At 53.5% G+C, this 18,717-nt stretch overlaps 4 protein-coding genes across 4 annotated transcripts; 2 read left to right on the top strand and 2 right to left on the bottom strand.

The window, feature by feature from the left end:
* Nucleotides 1–4,056: 4,056 nt before the first annotated feature.
* LOC131216665 (transferrin-like) lies at nt 4,057–8,249 on the top strand. Its single transcript, XM_058211221.1, has 4 exons — nt 4,057–4,271; nt 5,694–6,209; nt 6,286–7,110; nt 7,183–8,249. The coding sequence occupies exons 1-4, from the start codon at nt 4,187–4,189 to the stop codon at nt 8,088–8,090; spliced, it is 2,334 nt and encodes a 777-aa protein (XP_058067204.1). The 5' UTR covers nt 4,057–4,186; the 3' UTR covers nt 8,091–8,249.
* Nucleotides 8,250–8,413: 164 nt separating this feature from the next.
* LOC131216410 (protein rotatin homolog) lies at nt 8,414–15,210 on the bottom strand. The gene is made up of 8 exons (XM_058210896.1): nt 15,171–15,210; nt 14,921–15,111; nt 13,472–14,850; nt 13,314–13,403; nt 13,058–13,244; nt 10,047–12,996; nt 8,895–9,975; nt 8,414–8,826 (listed from the first exon to the last, which is right to left on the bottom strand). Exons 1-8 carry the CDS (start codon nt 15,208–15,210, stop codon nt 8,433–8,435), a joined length of 6,312 nt encoding a protein of 2,103 aa, XP_058066879.1. The 3' UTR covers nt 8,414–8,432.
* A 270-nt stretch (nt 15,211–15,480) lies between these two features.
* On the top strand, nt 15,481–16,382 carry LOC131216541 (UPF0598 protein CG30010). The gene is made up of 3 exons (XM_058211056.1): nt 15,481–15,616; nt 15,675–15,882; nt 15,938–16,382. Exons 1-3 carry the CDS (start codon nt 15,491–15,493, stop codon nt 16,237–16,239), a joined length of 636 nt encoding a protein of 211 aa, XP_058067039.1. The 5' UTR covers nt 15,481–15,490; the 3' UTR covers nt 16,240–16,382.
* Nucleotides 16,383–16,406: 24 nt separating this feature from the next.
* On the bottom strand, nt 16,407–18,661 carry LOC131216399 (uncharacterized). The gene is made up of 2 exons (XM_058210885.1): nt 18,611–18,661; nt 16,407–18,549 (listed from the first exon to the last, which is right to left on the bottom strand). The coding sequence occupies exons 1-2, from the start codon at nt 18,634–18,636 to the stop codon at nt 16,407–16,409; spliced, it is 2,169 nt and encodes a 722-aa protein (XP_058066868.1). The 5' UTR covers nt 18,637–18,661.
* Nucleotides 18,662–18,717: the final 56 nt, after the last annotated feature.

Raw genomic sequence — 18,717 nt, 5'->3', positions numbered from 1 at the left:
TGGAATGGAAATCTCGCACCTCAAATCTGCGGCCGCTATTTTTGGACGAGAAAAATAGAGACAGTGAAATGGGAAAGTTTACTTTAAGGGTGATCATATTTGAAAAGAAATTCTGTCAACCTCTTGATTGTGGTTTTACTTGCGATTAATTGCCGAGATTAACTGTGAAGTGCCATTGATGATTGCTATCACGCTCAATAGGGGCCATTTAGACTGTAATTCAGCAAACGGGTCGTGCACCGGGAGAAAAAAAAATCGAAAAAGGAACGTGACCGCAATAACATTCCACCGTGCGTGCATCCTTCGACCCAAGACCAACCCACCACCACCGTGGTGCTCTAAATTGCCATACTTTGTGTGTTTGTTGCTGTCATTTGTCACCGTGGCATCATTTACCCCGGGTCGGAGTTGGAAAAACAAACCAACCCCACGAACGGGGGGGTCAGACGTTTGAGACACTCGGAGGAGCTTCTCGGTGTTTCTGGCGCGCGCCCTTGTTTTTTTGACTAATTTTCACGGACCGAAAGGACCGTTATAAATAGCGTACAGCTGTGCGGCAGTGGTGCCACTGGTAAACAATAGGGGCGCAAGGCGACGAGCGAACGCCGCACGCCCATAATGAAGACATTTTCACCCACCCATCATTACGACGTCTAAATGGTATACACACCTCCGCGTGGTGGGTGATCTGTTTGCCCGTCTGTCTGCGAGGTCTGGAAAACCCAATCTGACACGTGAAAAGCGTAATATGCAAAACCACGCATCAGATATAATATTCTGGCTCGCGATAACGACCCGCGTTAATCGTTCCCGGCAACGTGAGATGCGCGGTTATCGGCCAAGTGTTTGTTTGTTTGGCTGTGCCTATTGCTTGCCGCGTGATTGCTTCTTCAGCTGTCAGGAGTGCTGTCGGAGCCAAAGATTGAATGAGGGGGAACGAGATACAAAAATTAGCAAACTTGGTTCGGCCCCGGTAAGTGCCATAAATATCTGTCCAAACAAATGTGCCGAGATAAATGTGCGGAACAGGACGCGCAACGGTGGAAAATTATGTCTATTTTTGGTGTGTTAATTTGTAAAGTACGGTCGGGTAGCATTTATCTGTGTTTCATTCATTTGTTCCCACCAGCCACCAAGAACCGGATTTAGCTCCGGGCTAACGTGGTGATTTGACTCGTGAAAAGTTATCCCACAATCGTTGCCGCCGTATGTAATGTACTACGCAACGCCGGTAGACAAATTAACGTTTCCCGGGAAGACCCAGGCCCAGGATTGACGCCACGAAAACGCGCCAATTTGAATTGGTGGCGCTGAGGCGAGAAAACATTTCTCCGAATCAACCGCTCACACGAACATCGAGCATTGAGCCGCCCGTGGAACCTACGGAGCATAATCGCGCCGTCCCTGTGTAGGCAGGATCCACACCACAAACTTTACGATACCACAAATCCTGTTTATTGATGGCAAGACTCTCGGTTAGGATTTGCCGGGGAGAGAGAGAGAGAGCACACGAAACCCCAACGACGCGAAGCTGATCATGATGAACTTTTAATGAATTTTCTTCTCCGTGCCGACACAACACTTTGTCGCGGTAAATAAATTGTGATTGTCGCCGCTTGGCTGGAGGCCGAAAGTTGAGTAAATTATTTTATTTCGGACGCATACTCACCATCGAATGTCTCATGTGGCCTAACGATCGATCGTACCGCCTCGCAAGGTGTGGGGTTCATAAATCGATAGCGTAGCGATCACTGGCTGCCATATTACGATCGACGGTGGGGGGAAACGTTTCACAGTTTAGCACTCACTCGCGAAACCGAACGGAAATACTTTATGTTTACAGCGACCACTTCCGGCTATTTTTAACAAATTATTAATCTACAGCTTTTCTGGCGGCACGCGTGGTGCTCCGAATAAAAAAAACAGGCGGATGCCAAAAATCTCGGCGCCAGACTTGGGTGTCGGCGTTGGACGAAGCTCGCTTCTGGTGAGGAGAGTAAAAAAAATGTAAATTCCTTTTTTTCCGTGGCGCTGCTTATCCAAACAGTTTACACTGACGGCACCACCGCGGTGCTTACTCGACGCGAAACCGCACTCGCACTAAACGCACTGCCGGCCACACATGGGAGGCAAAACGCACACTTGCCACTCGTAAAACCTGAAGGTAAACATCGCGACCCAGTAGCAGACAGGCAGGGCAGCAAAATTCATCGATCTGGCTTCGATCGATTAACCCGAACGCGAACCCGGCCGGCCGGTCGGTGGTTTGTGTATTCTGAATTTTAGCACTTAGATCACATAAAAAAACGGATGCGGCATATCATAGAGTAAGCACATATGCATGCTATGATGGAAATCAATCGCACATTCAAACACATCCCCCTTTTGATCGCTTCCACTGACGTAGTCCAACGATCACTCGGATACAGCACGTTCACACTTTATTCGACTGGCATGCTCGGTGCATTGATTAATGGCCAGCTGAACACGGTTTCAAATAATTTATGCTTTTTTTAGCACATTACAGTATCAACACGTGTCGCTAAAGTTGCAACCTACCGCGACAAAGTAGCCTCCAATCAAGCCGGGTTGGTTGAATCTAATTTACACCTTTTTGACGGCTCCTGTTTGCGGTACAAATTCACAGCACCACACCCCGTAAGCGTTTGCACTGCGTCTGGCACGTTTCGCACTTGTTAATTGGTAAATTCAACATCCCCAGCGTCACTTTGCTTAAAATTAGTTTAAAAAAATGTAACTTTACATTTAAAACTTTTCCCGGTCCCAGGAAGATCACGCCAAAGGGTTGCACTATCCTCGCGGCCCGTCAGCATCCGTTTGAAACCTCAACCGACACCGAACGCGGTTCGAAGGCTACTGAGATGTTGGCTCCGCACGGCGTGTTTACTAACTGCTCTGCTGGTGGTGCTGTGGCCGTTCAGGATGTGATGGCATCCGTGGTACGGTCACCACCCCAGCCGGTCCCAGCCGGAAAGCCGGGTCGCCTTCGCGAGTTTCAATGGACACGAATGTGAAGAGCGCGGGAAAATTTTGAGCATGCGCCACAGCAACATGCCGGCGGCCTGACGTCACAGCCGGAGGGTTAGTGGTTAGTAAACAAAGTGGACGGGACGGACGAAAGCCGAACGTGGTGATATGGCGCGTTCGGTGCGGACCACGTGCTCGCTCGGTTGCAGGGATGGCAAACCTTACCTTTTTGATCATTTTCCAAATCCTATAATTGAAGGAAAAAAAGAAGATTAGTCACAAAAGCCAAACTGGTGCGTGATTCATGATGTGGAGCTTGACGTTGATATGGCCAAACTCCACGAGGATCATAAAGATCAATTTCGGATTCAGTATTTATCGCGGGTTACAGTAATAATAAAAATAGTTATCCTGACCAAACCAGAACGAATTTGTTCCAGAGAATTTTGTCTCTTGACCCATATATTTCTTTTAAATTAGTTCTTACAAAAACCAACATTGTGTCAATGTTTTGATAACTGATTGACTTGTATAGCACCCCTAACCAAAGTACAAAGTACAGTGCACTCAGAGTTCCGCTCTGCATTCAGGACACGGCCTGTTGCCCGTTGGTAAACATTGTCTGCAATCGTGTGGCCGGAAGAGCCCGACGACACCGCGCCCATCTTTGTTTGCCCGGTGCGTGAGTAATAATCGGCAATCGGTGCGGTCCAAAGGGCCAATAAAGGGATCGCGGTTTCTAGGTACGCATCTGACGAGTCAACGGTTTCGAAAGCTTCATCTGAATCACAGACCACGATGGGGCGCACGGGCCTGCCCTAGAATAGTGTGATCCGTTCACCCTTTGGCTAATGTTGAATAAATCGGTATCAGTGGGTGATTTTATGCGAACATTTTATCTTATCACCGGGCCGTGGTGTTGATGGTGTGCGAGCGATGATAACGGACAAATTCGTTCCACACCCGGGGCTGGGCCGGGACACAGTCGGGCGCGTTCATCCGTCCCCGGTGGCGATCAGTTCCGTGCGACACTTCACGGTAACGGCATCGCGGGAGTTTTGAGTGACTAGGTGTGGCTTTCAATGGTTTAGATAGTTCGCCATTCCGAACCGTGGGCAGCAGTGAAATCTCAGTGAAATCGAGTGAAAATCGAGTGGCACCGTTTCCGGGAAAACGGCCAACGAATTGTTAGTGAGCGATGCCGAAAGCTGGTGGCATGGCAGTAGTACTGGCGCTGGCGCTGGTGGCCCTCTGTGGCTTTTCCAACGGCCAGCAGCAGCAAGGTAATGGATTAGGTTACGGTAGCTATCTCCACACGGGACAGGGATCCTGCAACCTGAATATTACTTCGAATCTCCTCCTTCAAAACGGCCTAGATCCGTGTGCAAATGTGAGGTTAGATCGCACACCTTGAGATGGCTCGCAACTCGTGACGATCATTTTATCGTTTGCCCCGGTCCTCAGCTTATCATTTCGAGGCCAGGTTTATGACGGCCAGGCTGAACGCACGCACTTTTGGCGGTGATTTACATGGCGAAGGCCACTGCGGAGACACGGTGACAAACATTGGCATGGCCCATAAAATGTTACAAGTCAGGGGAGTGATCTTTTCACAAGGTTTTTGAAACCACCGCCAAGTTACTCACCCATGGCCGGTACACGTCACGGTGACGCACACAAGCCTAAGCATTGTCCGGTGGGTGAGCTCACCGAACGCACAATCCACTTGAGGTTGGCCGGGTGAGATAGCTCCCGATTCAGCAGCTGAGCTGGCCGACATTTAGTAGCCCAGTTTTATGACGCGCGGCTGATGACCACGTGTGGACCATAGAGTTTACTTGGCAAGATTTTAACATGAAACTGAATAAGAATTCACGATCGATTTATGGTACTCATGATGGGAATGATGCTTTCAACTTCTTTCGTGTAGCGGTGCGAGTTCTCCATTTTGGGTCCCAAAATGGTCTGTGTACTTTGGCGAATTTGATTAGTCAACCGATAGGGAGCTGTCTGGAGTGATAAGCAGCAGATAGCAGCCAGTTGCTGGGTTGGGCAGTAATCGGGAGTGTTTCAATTAAGTCACGGTAAAGGCTAGCGAACAATTTGCAAACAGCAAATGCTGCTCGAGTTGTTGGCATTACCTTCCAATTGCGGAGCCTTCCTTTAACTTCCCTCCATAATGTTGAGTTGTGGTTATGTTTGCAATGTCCAACCGTTTCCCAAAAGTGGTTTCATACGGCAAACATCATCCCCGCCGAAAAGAGGGGACCCAACAAGGTGACTGCATTCGGGTTGCCGCAGACCTTATCAACAGCGCTGTATCGACGGCGATAAGCCGAGCAAACAATTCGGCGCACTTCAGCTCCAGCCCTCGGGTGATATGGTCCGCTTAACACCGAGCAATCGATACCGCGCCCGCGATTTGGACTTAATTGTTGAATACTTTCGCGCCATCAGAAAACCGTTCCGAAGGTGTGTGCGCTTTCGAAGCCCACACGCGCGTCAGGTTTTCGGAACTCGTAACCGATCCGTGTCTTGAGGGTTCAAAGAAAAAAGAGGAAGATGTACGTTACAATTCCTCCTTGCGTAACCCGTGGCCGCTAGAGATAAGATAAACCTTCGGTTGCCGGACCGTAGGACCGTGTATGAACTCTGGTACCTTGGAGGCCGCCCCTACAGTAGTACCTTTCTTGCTTCGCCCACAGAGCGTGTGTGTGCCATCTCGCGGTACCTGGCCGAGTGCGAGCAGCTACAGCGCGGCCAGTCCGGTGTGGTGTGCGTTTCGGTGCAGGACAGTGTCGAGTGTGCGCAGCGTATCCGCAACGGAACGGCCGATTTCGGTGTGTTTTCGGCCGAAAGTGCCCTGCTCGTGGCGAGCCTTGGCTGGGAAGGACTGACCGTCGTTAAGGAGGTACGCAATGCCGAGCGAAGCAATGAATTGCACGACTTCCAGGCTGCGGTCGTGGTAAGGAGCCGTCACACCGGTGGGCTGAATGGGCTGAGCGGACTCCGTTACTGCCACCCCGGATTGCAGTATGGCCGGACACAGCGCTGGACCGAGCGGGTCCTGAAGCACTTCGAACGGCTTGTCGTACCGACACCGTGCGATGACAACCTCCACACGGCGACCGAAATCGAAGCCGCCGGGCTGTCGAAGTTCTTCGGACAATCCTGTCGCCCTGGCCTATGGTCCCAGATACCCAAAGAGGATGCCAGTCTGAGTGAGTTCTAGTGGCACGGCGTGCCATCCGTCATACGGTCACGGTTCTTCACTCCTTTCGCTTTCTCCATTCGCAGAGGACAAGTACTCCAGTCTGTGCGCGATGTGCCCGAATAGGACCTCGTGTTCGTACGATAACGCCATCGGTGCCCACCAGGCGGCCCTGCAATGTCTCGAGCGGGACGGCGACGTCGTGTACGCCTCCGTGGTGGAGATTCAGCGATTCTTCTCCGAACGGACCATGATTGCGAACGACTTTTCATACCTCTGCCAAGACGGTACCCTGCAGCCGGTCAGTGGAGCCGCCTGCGTCTGGCTAACACAACCGTGGGCCAGCGTGATGGCGGCGTCGACGAAAGCGGTGCAAGTCTCGTCGCTGATCGACGTGTGGCTGGCCAAGGTGGCAGGCTCGCCTGCCCAGTGGGAATCGGCCATCATCGACATCCTGACGCGCCACAGCACAGATCGATTGACTAGCGGTAGCTCGATCCAGGCACCGATCGACTTCATCCGGCCACACCGTCCGATGCCAGTGGCGTCCGATCTTTGCGGTACGACCGGCCGTTGGTGTACGACGTCGCTCGAAGAGAAGGACAAATGTGACGTGCTGGCGAGGGCCGCCTTAACGTCCGGCGTGTTACCGAATCTGCAGTGCAACAATCCCATCACGAACCGGATCTCCTGCCTGAGCGAGATCGCCGGTGATCGGGCTGACTTCGCGGGCATCGACTCCAACTACGGTTACCTGGCGCGTCGATTCAACCTGAGCGCCGCCCTGTACCAGGAGACGGACAAGGAGAAGTACTCCCGGGTCGTGGTGTTGGTGCGCGAGAACAGTGGCTTCGATCGGTTCGAGAAGCTGCGCAACTCGAAGGCCTGCTTCCCGGAGTTTGGTGGTATCGGTAAGTTCCCTTTCCGAGCGCTTCCGGTGCCGGCACGCGGTCGTTCTGACTTTCCCCTTTCCATCCACGTAGCTTCGATCGCGTTCATCAACATCGGTCGATCGCGAGGCATTTTCGATCGCAACGAGTGTAACTACGGCCGACTGATGAGTGATTTCTTCGTGGAATCATGTGCTCCGGGTTCGCGTGACATAATGCACGATCCGGAGGGAGAAAACTCCGACAACCTGTGCGCCCTGTGCCGGTACGCTGAGACGCCGGTACCGTTGAGCCGATCGTCGGACGATGTGGAAGCCGTGCCCGTCGATGGAGTCGATGGAGAAGGACCGATCGTCGATGGTATTGATCCAGCACTGCGGCAGAACATTAACGTTGAGGCAACGGTCGATCGTAACCTGCTGTGCTCGGCCAGCGATGCAAACCGGTACTACGGAACGCGTGGTGCTCTGCGCTGTTTACAGGAGGCGGGCGAAGTGGCCATCATCGAGGCCCAGAATCTGGCCGACCACGCCAAGGCGCTGTCGATGAACGAGAGCAACTACCGGGTGTTGTGCCGCAACGGAACACTGGCCACCTACACCGGGTTCACCGTGGACGAGGAGTGCTACCTGACGACGATCGTCGACGGTGAGATTGTGGTGCGCCGGCATTGGCAAAAGTCCGACAACGTGATCCACGCGCTCAGCTCGCTCGACCAGTACCTCCAGAACGACCCGGACTTCCGGATGTACAACATCTTCGGTGGAGTGAAAAATCTGCTGTTCGAAGATTCGGCCCTCGGTCTGGTGTCACCGCAGCACGCGGAGTTGGGAACGGCGGTGCAGAACTACATCCGGCTGTTCGAGAACATCGAGGACTGCCAGAGTGCCGCTGCGCCGACGACGCTCGCTCCCGGTGGACAAGGTGGCCGCGCCGCCATCATGACGGTGAACCTTATCCTCACCATCCTGCTGGCGGCCCTGATCGCCTGGAGGCTGTAGTCGCGTATCGCCACAGTCTAAGAAGAAAGAACAGGAGAAGCTGTATTCAAAGCGATCGATGTAATCGTAGAGTGGAGATCCACGAAGTGTCACTAGTAGTTACTGTACAGACCCCGGAATCGGAGAGGGAAAAATGCGAAAATAAATCGAATCCGTAAAACAGTAGCCGACCGAGGGAAGCAGGGTTATTTCGGAGTGCCTCGTCGGAATCGATACTAGCTCCGCTACTTTTCTACCGTTAAACGATACGATTTATTTAGAAACATCTGAACACACGGCACGTTCATTTTTCACGAATCTCTAGGCTTCAGACAAAGGCGGAGTATATCGTTCGCCACCTGATCATGCATCCTCCAAGATGCGGCGCACCGTGGCCAGTACGTTCCACAGTTCTTCGGTCGTGCGGCACCCCGTACTGTCCGCCCGGGCGACATCCTTCAGGGCGTAGTGTTTCCACAGAGCGCCACACATGCGCACCAGCGGGCTGCTCTTCACCGCGACCCGTCCCTTGTGACTGTTGGCAATCAGTTTCCACACCGCGACCGCTCCGACCAGCTGCTCCTCCGGGTGGCTCGTTTGCTGGAGGGCACTCTGCAGTATAAACATGTAGTCCGCCGATGCCAACAGCGCGGACCGGTTGGCAGGGACGAACGTGAGGTTGCGCACGATCGACATCGACAGAAGGCGCAGTGTGGAGTTAGACTTGCGAACCAGCGCCCCGAGGACGGTCAGGTGTCTACGAGAGGACGGCAAGAATTATTAGAAAGAGAGCGAAGAAGCGCGCTCCGAGGACGGGGACCTTACCGCACTTCACTGATGTCACTGTAGCAGGTGTAGATCGCCCAAAACTCGAGCCACAGGCGCGTCACCTCGGGCCACGGATCTTTCAGCTTCGTCACGCTCGGGTGCAGCTTGCTAATGTTGTCGATCACGTTCAGCTTGCCGATCGTGCTGCGGCCCTCGTGGCAGGAACAGCAGTTACCCAGCACGCGCAACGCAAACTTGAGTAACCGCAGGCAGTGCTTCGGACCTTTCACGCGCCCCGTTTCGCTGGTGACCGTGACGATGAGCAGCTTGAGGATGCTGTGCGGGAACCCGGTCACCGGAGCGACCAACGCTTTGCAGACCATAATCGATGCCTCGGTCAAAAAGGCCAGCGCCCGCACGAAGTTTAACTCCAGATCGTGGTTGTTGCTGAGCCAAGGCCAAAACTGTAGCACAATCCTGCACAGCTGCGCGATGTGGTCTGGCTGCAGTTGCGCCACATCGGCCGGGGCACGGAACCAGTACGCCAGCATCCCGATCTGCATCGATAGCTCCTCAACGATGGGCCGTTTCTTGGCTTCCCCGTATCGGCGGACAAATTCCGGGCAGCTCAGCTTTCCCAGCACGTCCTCGTAGATGGTGTTAAACCGATCGACGATCATGGCCAGCAAATTACGCTCCCAGGCCACGCGGCGACATTGGGGCGAATACTGCAGCAACATCAGGACCGCCGGGAAGAGCGTCCGTTTGTGCATCGCATTCGTCAACGACCTACCGGCTTCCTCGTGTAAAGACAACGTCTCAAACTGTTCGAGGATGGCGGTAAAAATTACGCCCGTCCCACTGTTGCTGGCCACCGTCGCCTCGGACGGAGCGGGCCTATCGGCGGGTGTCGCTTTGCCGGCCGTTTTCTGGTGCCTCCGTGGCTGATTCGGATCGATGTTTTCGTCCCCAGAGTCGTCCTCGGAGTCGATGGAATGCTCACGCGGGGAGTCGGTGCGCATCATATCGGCACTGTCCAGGATTGCCATGAAGCTTGGGAATTCGGGAGCTACTGCTGGATTGATCCTTGACATGAGGGCAATCACCAGCATATATTCGAGGCACGTAATTTGATACGCTACGGGAAAGTGAGGAGAAACAATTGTGAGTTAATCATGTCCCATCAGGTTTGTCGGTAGGTCCCTATACCTTTGACACCGCTCCGGATGCCGTTCGCGATGGTCCACACGATCGGTTTCACGTCGAGATGAGCGAGCACGCAGTTGATAAGACTATTGCCGGCGCACGTTCTCAAAACGTGAGAAACCAGTCGCATGATGGCACTAGTGGTGCACTGTAGAACGCCACCTTCGACGCCCTCATCCTCATCCTCGAAGTCCTCGTAGACGGTCGGATCGAGCAGGTAGGTGATACCGCCGATGAATGCCTGATTGAGCGTTAGCAATTCAGCCACGAGGTTCCGGTTCGCACTGTCCATACACTGCACCAGCAGACTGCACACTTCGGCCACCATCAGCAGGGCGTTGCGGGTCGGTTTCAGTGGTACCTTAGCGACGCAGTCCACCAAACCCTGCAGGCAGCCCTTTTCGCGTACCATCGGAATGAACGACGTCGGCATTAGCTCCACCAGCGCACGGTAGATCAGGGCATAGGTCTTGGCCAGTTCGGGTGTGACGAGCGTTACCGCATCGCACTCCCCCAGTACGTCTAGCGTTTCGCGAGCCGTAAAGTGCTCCAGGGAGCGGACCGATTCCTCGAAGAAGCGTGACTTCCTCAACAGAAGGCACACCATTCGGAGAGAATCCTCCGGGTCGATGGCACTTGCTTTGGTCGCTCGAGCATCGACCGGTTGCACGGAAGCGTGCAGCTGATCCTCCTTACCATCGCGATGGGACAGCAGACTGATCAGCAGACCCGCGGCGGACTCCTTCACCAGACACGCTTCGTGGGGGTCGAGCAGTGTACTCAGGCAGCTGGCATGTATACCCCCGGGCAGATATGCACAGTCGCGCACGATCGCACTTGCTCCGTCCACCGTACGAGCAATCTTGGCCAGCACGTTCCAGGCACAGGCCCTCACCAGGACGCTACTGTGACTGCACTGTGTGGACACCGTTTTCACTGAGGATGTGCCCCACTGCATCTTCACGCCGGTCGGCAAGGGCTCGAGCAGGTCGGCAATCGTCAGCAGACACATTCGTACGATCGTGGAACCGGTGTAGCTCGTGGAACGGACGTGGAGGATGTAGAGTAGCAGTTTCCCAATCAAATCGTCGATCGCTCCGATGCGCTCGCGATCGAGTTGTTCGACCAACAGGCGAATCAGTTCGAGCAGGGGAATTATGCGCACAAGTTCACACTTGAGCAGGCCCGCCTCGAGCAGCTGGTGGACGGTGCGAACGAGATCCACCGTCCAACAGATCTTCCGGTGGTCCTTCTTGTCGGCACCACGGTTGCTCATCAACAGTACGATACGCAGCAGATTGATTACGCTGGAGTAGAGATCGATGCTGCAATCGTCCGAACGGAGAAGAAGCAGGAAAATGTTCGCCTCATTCGCCAGCAACTCTAGCACCCAGTCCAGTATCCGTGTGTTGTGCAACTCGATCAAACCGCCAATCAAGGTGATGACCTCGCTCAGTAGCTGCTGATCGATGCTGGTGGACGGTGGTGCGACAACGAAGCGAGTCAGCGCTCGAATCACCTGCTCCGAGGAGTAACTTTTCAGCGGTATCGGAAGCAGCAGGTTGCCCTCGAACGTGGCCAACGCACCGAACACATCCGCGTGTGATTTGGCCGCAACGATCGCTCGCAGGTTCTTCCGAAAACGCGAACTAATGTGCGTCACCTTCAGCAGCTGCACATCCTGCTTCGTCAGTCGAAGGACACTATCAAACCGCAGTGCTAACCGGTTTTCGGCCTCCTTTCCGTCGCTGCGATACACGATTGGAGCAAGGTGCTCCTCCTGATGTCCGGCACTGGCGCATGCTGCTCGCCGATCGCTTGATAGTTGAGCCAGCATGTTGTCAATCCCATCGAACCAGAGATCGGCAAATGCGAAGCGTATGAACTGAAGCACCGCTTGCCGTTCGCCGATGTTGTTTTCTAGTGTCTCCGACGGCTCCAAAGTATCGGCTTCGAGACGCAGAATACTCTCTCCCTCGCGTGCGTCATCAGTCGAGGGTGTTCGGCCGACCATCAGTTCCTCCAGAGGGCTCACCTCCCGGAAAGGGCTGAAGCGCCAGTGAAACGCGCACACGAACGGGGTACGGAACGAACCGGATTGGCACAGACTGGGCAGTGAAATCATGCGCCCCGCACCGAAGGTGTAGTCGGCAAACAGGAGCAGATAGAGCAGGGCGCAACATTCGACCCGGAACACGGGCATGTGGTGGAATGCGAGCAGGGAACGTACGATCAGCTCGTAGGCCGTTTCGTTGGTGCCGAGAAACCGGCGGAAGCTGGTGACGGTAAAGCAGAGCTTCGTCAGGATGCCGATGGCGGGGATGGCGGCATCCGGGTAATCGATCCGCTGCTGGTGATCGGAGTGGAGTGCGTTATAGAGCGCCTTCAGCACCATTGGCCAGCCGGATGCATTGTGAATGAGCCCGCACAGCAGTGGATCTTGCGCCATGGCGTTTAGCTGGACAAGAGCACTCCGGCGCAGTCCCGGATCACATTCCTCCTGTTCGAGCGTATCGAGCAGCGGTCGGACCGCACTCACCTCGTAAACGTCCGACACCTGATGCTTGCCGATGTCATAAGGCATCTTTAGCAAACACACCCCACTCGGAATGGTGTCGCTGATGTGCTCGATACGTGGCACGAATCGGCCCGCCTGCCCGGTCGAACTGAGCAGAAAGAGGACGCGCGTGAGGGCTTCCTCCCGGACCTTGCCGTCCTCGTGAAACAGCATCCGCAGGTTTCCCTGCAGTACGTTGAGCAACGGGAGCTCACAGTCCGGATGGAACAGCCCCATCACGGCTTTGCGCAGCGTCGTATCGGTGGCCCCGATCGTGGCGGCCTGCAGCAGAGGTGCAATCGGCAGCAATAGCTCCTGCACGTCCGTCCACTTCTCGCGCAAAAATGCTCGCGAGTTGCATAGGAGCAGTAGCATTGTCTCAGCACACCGACGGATCTGGAGGCGGATCGGATCCGATTAAAACCGGAACGTGAGCGGGAGAAGACTTTGCCATTACCTTCGTGTTGCTGCTAGGATACCCGAAGCAGGTGATCTCAGTAACGATCTCGAGGGACAGTGGGATACCGAGCGATCGTAGTTTGGGGGCGGTTTTGGAGAACAGGCTTCGGCGCGTCATGATCGAATCCTCGTCGAGCTGGCCCACGAATTCCTTCATCATACCCGTGCACAGATCGTATGCTTCACTGTAATGTGAATAGGTCAGAAATGAACGGGCATCTCGTTAAAGTGCCTCCCCGGGGAAAATGCCTTACCATCGTATCTCCTCGTCTCCGTGGGCCAAAAGACGCAGCGTAACGGATTCCATTGCCTCGCGAGTAGCTTCGTCTTCGGTCATGAAGCAGCTGCAAATGTGACGGTGAATACGGTGATTTATGCTTCGCCATTTATTTGCCATTTCATGTGAACTTACCTGCCGACGGCAATCATGAGCACACGTACCAAATCGGTCGATCGATGCAAGTGGAGCGTCTTAATTGCATATAGTCCCCGGTTCAGTATCTCGGCATTGGTTAGCTCGTCCATGCCCGGACCATTGCGCAGCATTTCTACCGCCGGTTTCAAGTACTCCCTGACCAAGGCCAGTGTGCAGAGGGTTTGGTTGACCTCGGAAAACCCTTCAACCCACAGCTCGGTGTACAGCTCCGGGCAAGCGATCTGCATCGGATAGTCCAACCGGGCCAGGTGCAACTCGTTCGTCCAACAGCTGTCCGTTTCCTCCAGCGCTTGGCGGTGCCCGGTTGAGTTCATCGTCGCGTAATCGGCAGGATTGTAGATTGGCTGGGCGCCGGTTTGTTGCACCAGGTTCTCGTTCTCGATCTTGGGCCCAGCGTCTACCACGTTGAGCATAACTTGCAAACTGATCAAATAGCGAAGGCGAGCGGACACACTGGTCGTGTTCGATTCCCACTCCTGCCGGTAGTGCTTGATCAGGTAACCCATCTCGCGACGCAACTCCACGTATCGGTGAGCAGGGAAATGGTCATCCTCATCCAAGAGCTCCGTCAATCGATACAGCACCGCGAAGATCATATTTGACGAGCCCATGTCGAGATCGGTGGCGAGTTCTTTGGACAATTCAATTCCCAGCTGGAACAGCTCATAAACGAATGCGCCCACCGATATCTGTACTTTGCGAATGTCGGCCGGGCAGCGGCCCGTTTCTCCCGTTGCCCCATTGTCGTTGGGCATGTGCATTACGGTGAGTTTCTTCTCCCGAACTCGCCCCTCGAGCGAATAGACCAACTGTAGTAGCATTGTGAACGCTTTACGGACGGGCACTTTTCGATCGTGCACCAACCGCAGCAGTGAAAGGAAAATGTACGGTGGTTGAAGAAAAAACTCCGCCGGATAGTCCTGGATGTATGGACCGAGGTAGCTCAGGGCGTGCTGTAGGTTTGGGTCATCCGCATCGGTAGCCTCCCGCAGAGAATCGTTGAAACACTGCAAAACACTGGCTACATTCGGAGTAGGCACTTCCCAGCACGCAGTGTAGAACGTTGGATCCTCCTCTGAACGGGTAATCCGTTCCTCGACGCGGCCGTGCGAAGATTCCGTAAGATCGATGGTGTCGAGCTTTAAGCTTCCCAAACTGTGGGCAACGTCGGTAACGCTTTTATCACTCGCGGCCGTTGCCGAGGGAACCGCTTTAAAGTTGCGCACTTGCTTGATAAGATTCTCCACCAGCTCGTCATACTCCACGGTGGTTCCGATGAGGTAACGGATTTTGTTCAACTCCTTCGCAATCCGCTCGACGGTAAAATACTGTACGATGTCCGCTCCATACTTGCTCTGTGGGGGGGAAATCGATTGAAACGGCGTTAAAAAGCATCTTCATGTGCAGACAAAGTTTGCTACTGACTGTCAGGAGAAGCGACATCAATTCCAGCACTGTAACCTCCTCGCAGATCGGGTTCTGTCCAAACCAGCGGATGAGATTTTTGAACAGGGACGCTGCGTTGAAGCACACCTCAACGTTTTCCCAGAGTGCCCGTTTAAGTTTGTTCTCGATATCGTGCAGCGTCCGGACCCGTATTTCCTGGATGTCGTGAACTGTAAATAAATGAATAAATAAATATAAATAATAAATAATAAATAAATAGCATACTCACGAAGCTTTTCCAGCATCACATGGTTGATTGCTACGGCCATGGCGCAAGTGGGCCCGAAAAAGGTTCATAAAACCAAGCACACGACTAAATGCACAGCAGAAGAAATTATTAGCGTTTGTTGCTCAACAATCACCCGAAAGTGGCGGTTATTTGGTGTATTGCAAGCCGCGACGAACGATGCAACTCGCGAAGCCGATGACATTTGCGGCGCCGGCTGCGATGTCCTTCGGGAATGGCTGCCCAGAGACCGGTTCGTAATAAATCGTAATCGTCGATCTGTTTGTTTACAATGGTTATCATTGTGCGTCGCGCCGAATGAGATGTTGCTACGGAGATTGCTGTTTTCCCCACCGACCTATGGAGTTCGTCGGGCCAGCTACGTCCAAGGACAATCACCGGCACCGAAAGTGCGTGAATATTTTTACTATATCGACCACGAGGGAATGGTAAGCATGGATTTCTGCTTTAGGTGACGAACACTAATTGGGACAAATTTCTGCCCAGCTCTTCCTGGACGATGCCAGGATTAAAAATTTCACCTCCTGCTTCAAGGAGAAACAGTTTTTGGAATTCTTCTTCAATCGTCTCAAACTGAACGATTCCGATCGGTACGGGGACGAGTTTCCGTTCCTCTCCGTTTGCGGCCGTGAACGCAACTACATCCGGTGCGACGATCTTCCTATTGTTTTCACGCACATCGTACCAGGCGAAGGTAAGTTACGGTGTCCTTCTGATAACGTCGCAATCTTCCCAGTGGTTCATTGCAGGTGAATGCGAACGGCTGGCGTACGCACATGCTAGCGATAAGCTGAGTGTCCCGTGGCAACCGGATAGGATTTGCATGTTTCCTGCCAGCGGTCGCGTCTATCACCCGGCCCCGGAACGCTACGGATCGATCGGATTGGTGCGCTCGAAGTTGGCGATCGAAGTGAGCAACTATTTTACCTTCCGCAACGGCGAGGATCAACCACCGACACACTTTCGGTGGAAATCGCAGGACTACGAACTGGATCAGCACTGGTGGAAGACAACGTATATTGGACGCAGAGAGTCACACGGAGCTCCGTAGAAAGCTAATTATCATGCAGAACAAAATGCATCCGTTTTCCCCTTTCATGGGAAGCTACACAAATTCCATTGTGCTAGTCGTAAACCAAAACTGTTTGTGATAAGAACATGTTATAGGCCATTTACAGTTTATACAAAAATTCGGAAAAACAGCTAGACGAAAACACTTTATTGGTCGCCGTACTTTGCGACTTGCTGCAAGTAAGCGCCGTAGTCGATAGACTGAGTCGAAGCAGTGTCCTTCAGCGAAGGCACCGCCTCGTTCGTCGCACTCTTGGCCGGGACAGTTCTCTCAACCGGCTGTTGCGCTCCCTTGGACGGTCCTTCGTATGGTGCGTACTGATCGAGCGATTTCTGCAAGTTTTCCTGCATCATCAACTGTTCCCGTTGTTTCTGCTTGACCACCTTGCGTTTCGCTTTTCTTAGGGCCTTTGCCGCACTAGTTTTTCCACTTTTCTTCCGAACGACCGGATTCGGAAGTTTGGCCCGCACCTTATGTTTCTTGCGTGACTCCAACTGTCGCGCCCTGCGCCAGTGTGGAAAAGTGCATGGCAGGAGCATGTTTTCGCGGTGCAACTGCGTGATAAAACATTTGTCGATCGGTATCCATTCGTACTGTTCCAGCGGTGGGATATCGTAGTCGATCGCGGCCATACGCTTCGCGAGATCGATCACTATACCGTTCTCCGCCGGCTTGCTGTCCGCTCGCGCGTACACCGACAAACCCTGTGCGCTGTAATCATCACGCTGCAGAATGTACTCTCCCGGAGGAAAGTTTTGTATAAGGCGCAGCGTACACCAAACACTGGTGATCAGATGGTGCGGGTTGATTCCATACAGGCGCAACAGCTCCTCTTCGATATCGCGCAGCTCCAGATAGTGGTGTGAAATGACGGTGTGATTAAGGGTATTTATGCGCAATCGGAGCGTTTTGGAGTTTGGGCGCAATAGCTGGCGGGTCCATTCGCGCAGCAGTTCCACCTTCGTCATCTGTTCCGCACCGAATTCCGGCTGATGTTCCAGCTTCACGGAGATGTTCATGAACAGGCGCAACTTCCGCAGTGATTCGTAGCAATCCTGTCGGAAGGCGATAAGCAGGAAGTGTTCGTCTTGTTTCTCTTTCAGTTTCCACAGCTGATAGAACCGGTTCTCACGCAATGCACTGCCTTTGGTGGACATCTTGCTCGCCATCCTTTGCATGTATTCATCGAACGGGACCGCTCTGAATGGCTGCTCCTCGGAGGGGAGAGACTTTGGAAAGCTCGCTCCATCCGCTACAGTTTGGTCGGTTTGAAGAAACTTGATGTAGCTCTTCACTAACATACGGTGTCCCTTGGCGTTGCGGTCGTATGTGGATAACTTGAGTGGCGGCAGCTTACTTTCCACCAGGAACACTCTACGGCCGGCCACTGTCGCTATCCGAAACGGTATAGTCCACTGCTCGCCCCTAACGCGTGATTCGTTCAGTAGCAGGCCAAAGGCACTGGCCGACAGGACAATCGACACGTCCGGTTGATGCTCCAGTATCGTTTCCACGGTTAGCCGATCATCAGCTCGACGTCGATCGATTAGCTTACACGATTCGTCACGAAACTGCTCCAACACGCGCTGGGACCGCAGCAGTGTAGCAGAGCGGACTACGTCTTCGTAACGTAGACACCGAACGGCACCGGTTTCAAGGGCGTCCTCACCAACCGGTGCCAGCTCTACGGGGTCATTGTGGTCCGTGGTGTACCCGATGTAGGCAATGGCCGCCTTGAGGTGGTACTGAGCACCGACTTCATTTGCTTGTTGCCGCTGCCACCGATCTACCTTGTATCGCCAAAGATCGACCACGAGTGCGTTCAGCTCCGGTGGAATGGCTTTCAACCGCCACAGAAGATTCGTCACGAAATGGTTACGAACAAAGTTATTGAACAGCTCCCGTTCGGATTCAAGAGCCGTCATTAGTTTCGTGTACCGTTTGTAGTTTCTGCTGTTTTTCGCGGGCCCCAGTAGTCGCATGTTGATTTGATGCAACACGCCCAAACAGTGCTGATGGGCTTCATGGGGCAGAGATGATCCGGAGGGGAATGCGTCGAAAAACGCCATCGGTGCCGTAGCGTCCACCGTTAGTTGCGTCACCGTTTTACCCGTCCGAGGATCGATCGGCATTTCGATGGCACAGATCGGGTCGTTGAACGTGTTTTCGATCCGATGAATCGGGTCGATTTCGTCGATATGGAGATTAAAAATATCATCCGGAAAAAGGCTGTAATCCACCGAGAAGTGTTCGTGCAGCAACGCCACCGGAATTGGCGTGTTCCTGGACCTTTAAGAATACAGACAGAGGCATGAGATTTATGGATCACCAATACAATATCTTTACGGACCAGTTTAGAGACTTGAAACTTTCCATCCTGCTGCCGGCGAGAACAGGACGATTCTGAAACTTCACGGCCCATTTCATTTGTTTACCTTGTTGTTCGCTCAAAAGTAC

This window comes from Anopheles bellator, chromosome 1 (genome assembly GCF_943735745.2).
Source record: "Anopheles bellator chromosome 1, idAnoBellAS_SP24_06.2, whole genome shotgun sequence".
In the NCBI taxonomy this organism is placed as follows: Eukaryota; Metazoa; Arthropoda; class Insecta; order Diptera; family Culicidae; genus Anopheles; species Anopheles bellator.
The sequence above is the reverse complement of the archived record's forward strand: the minus strand, read 5'-3'. Positions and strand labels throughout refer to the sequence as shown.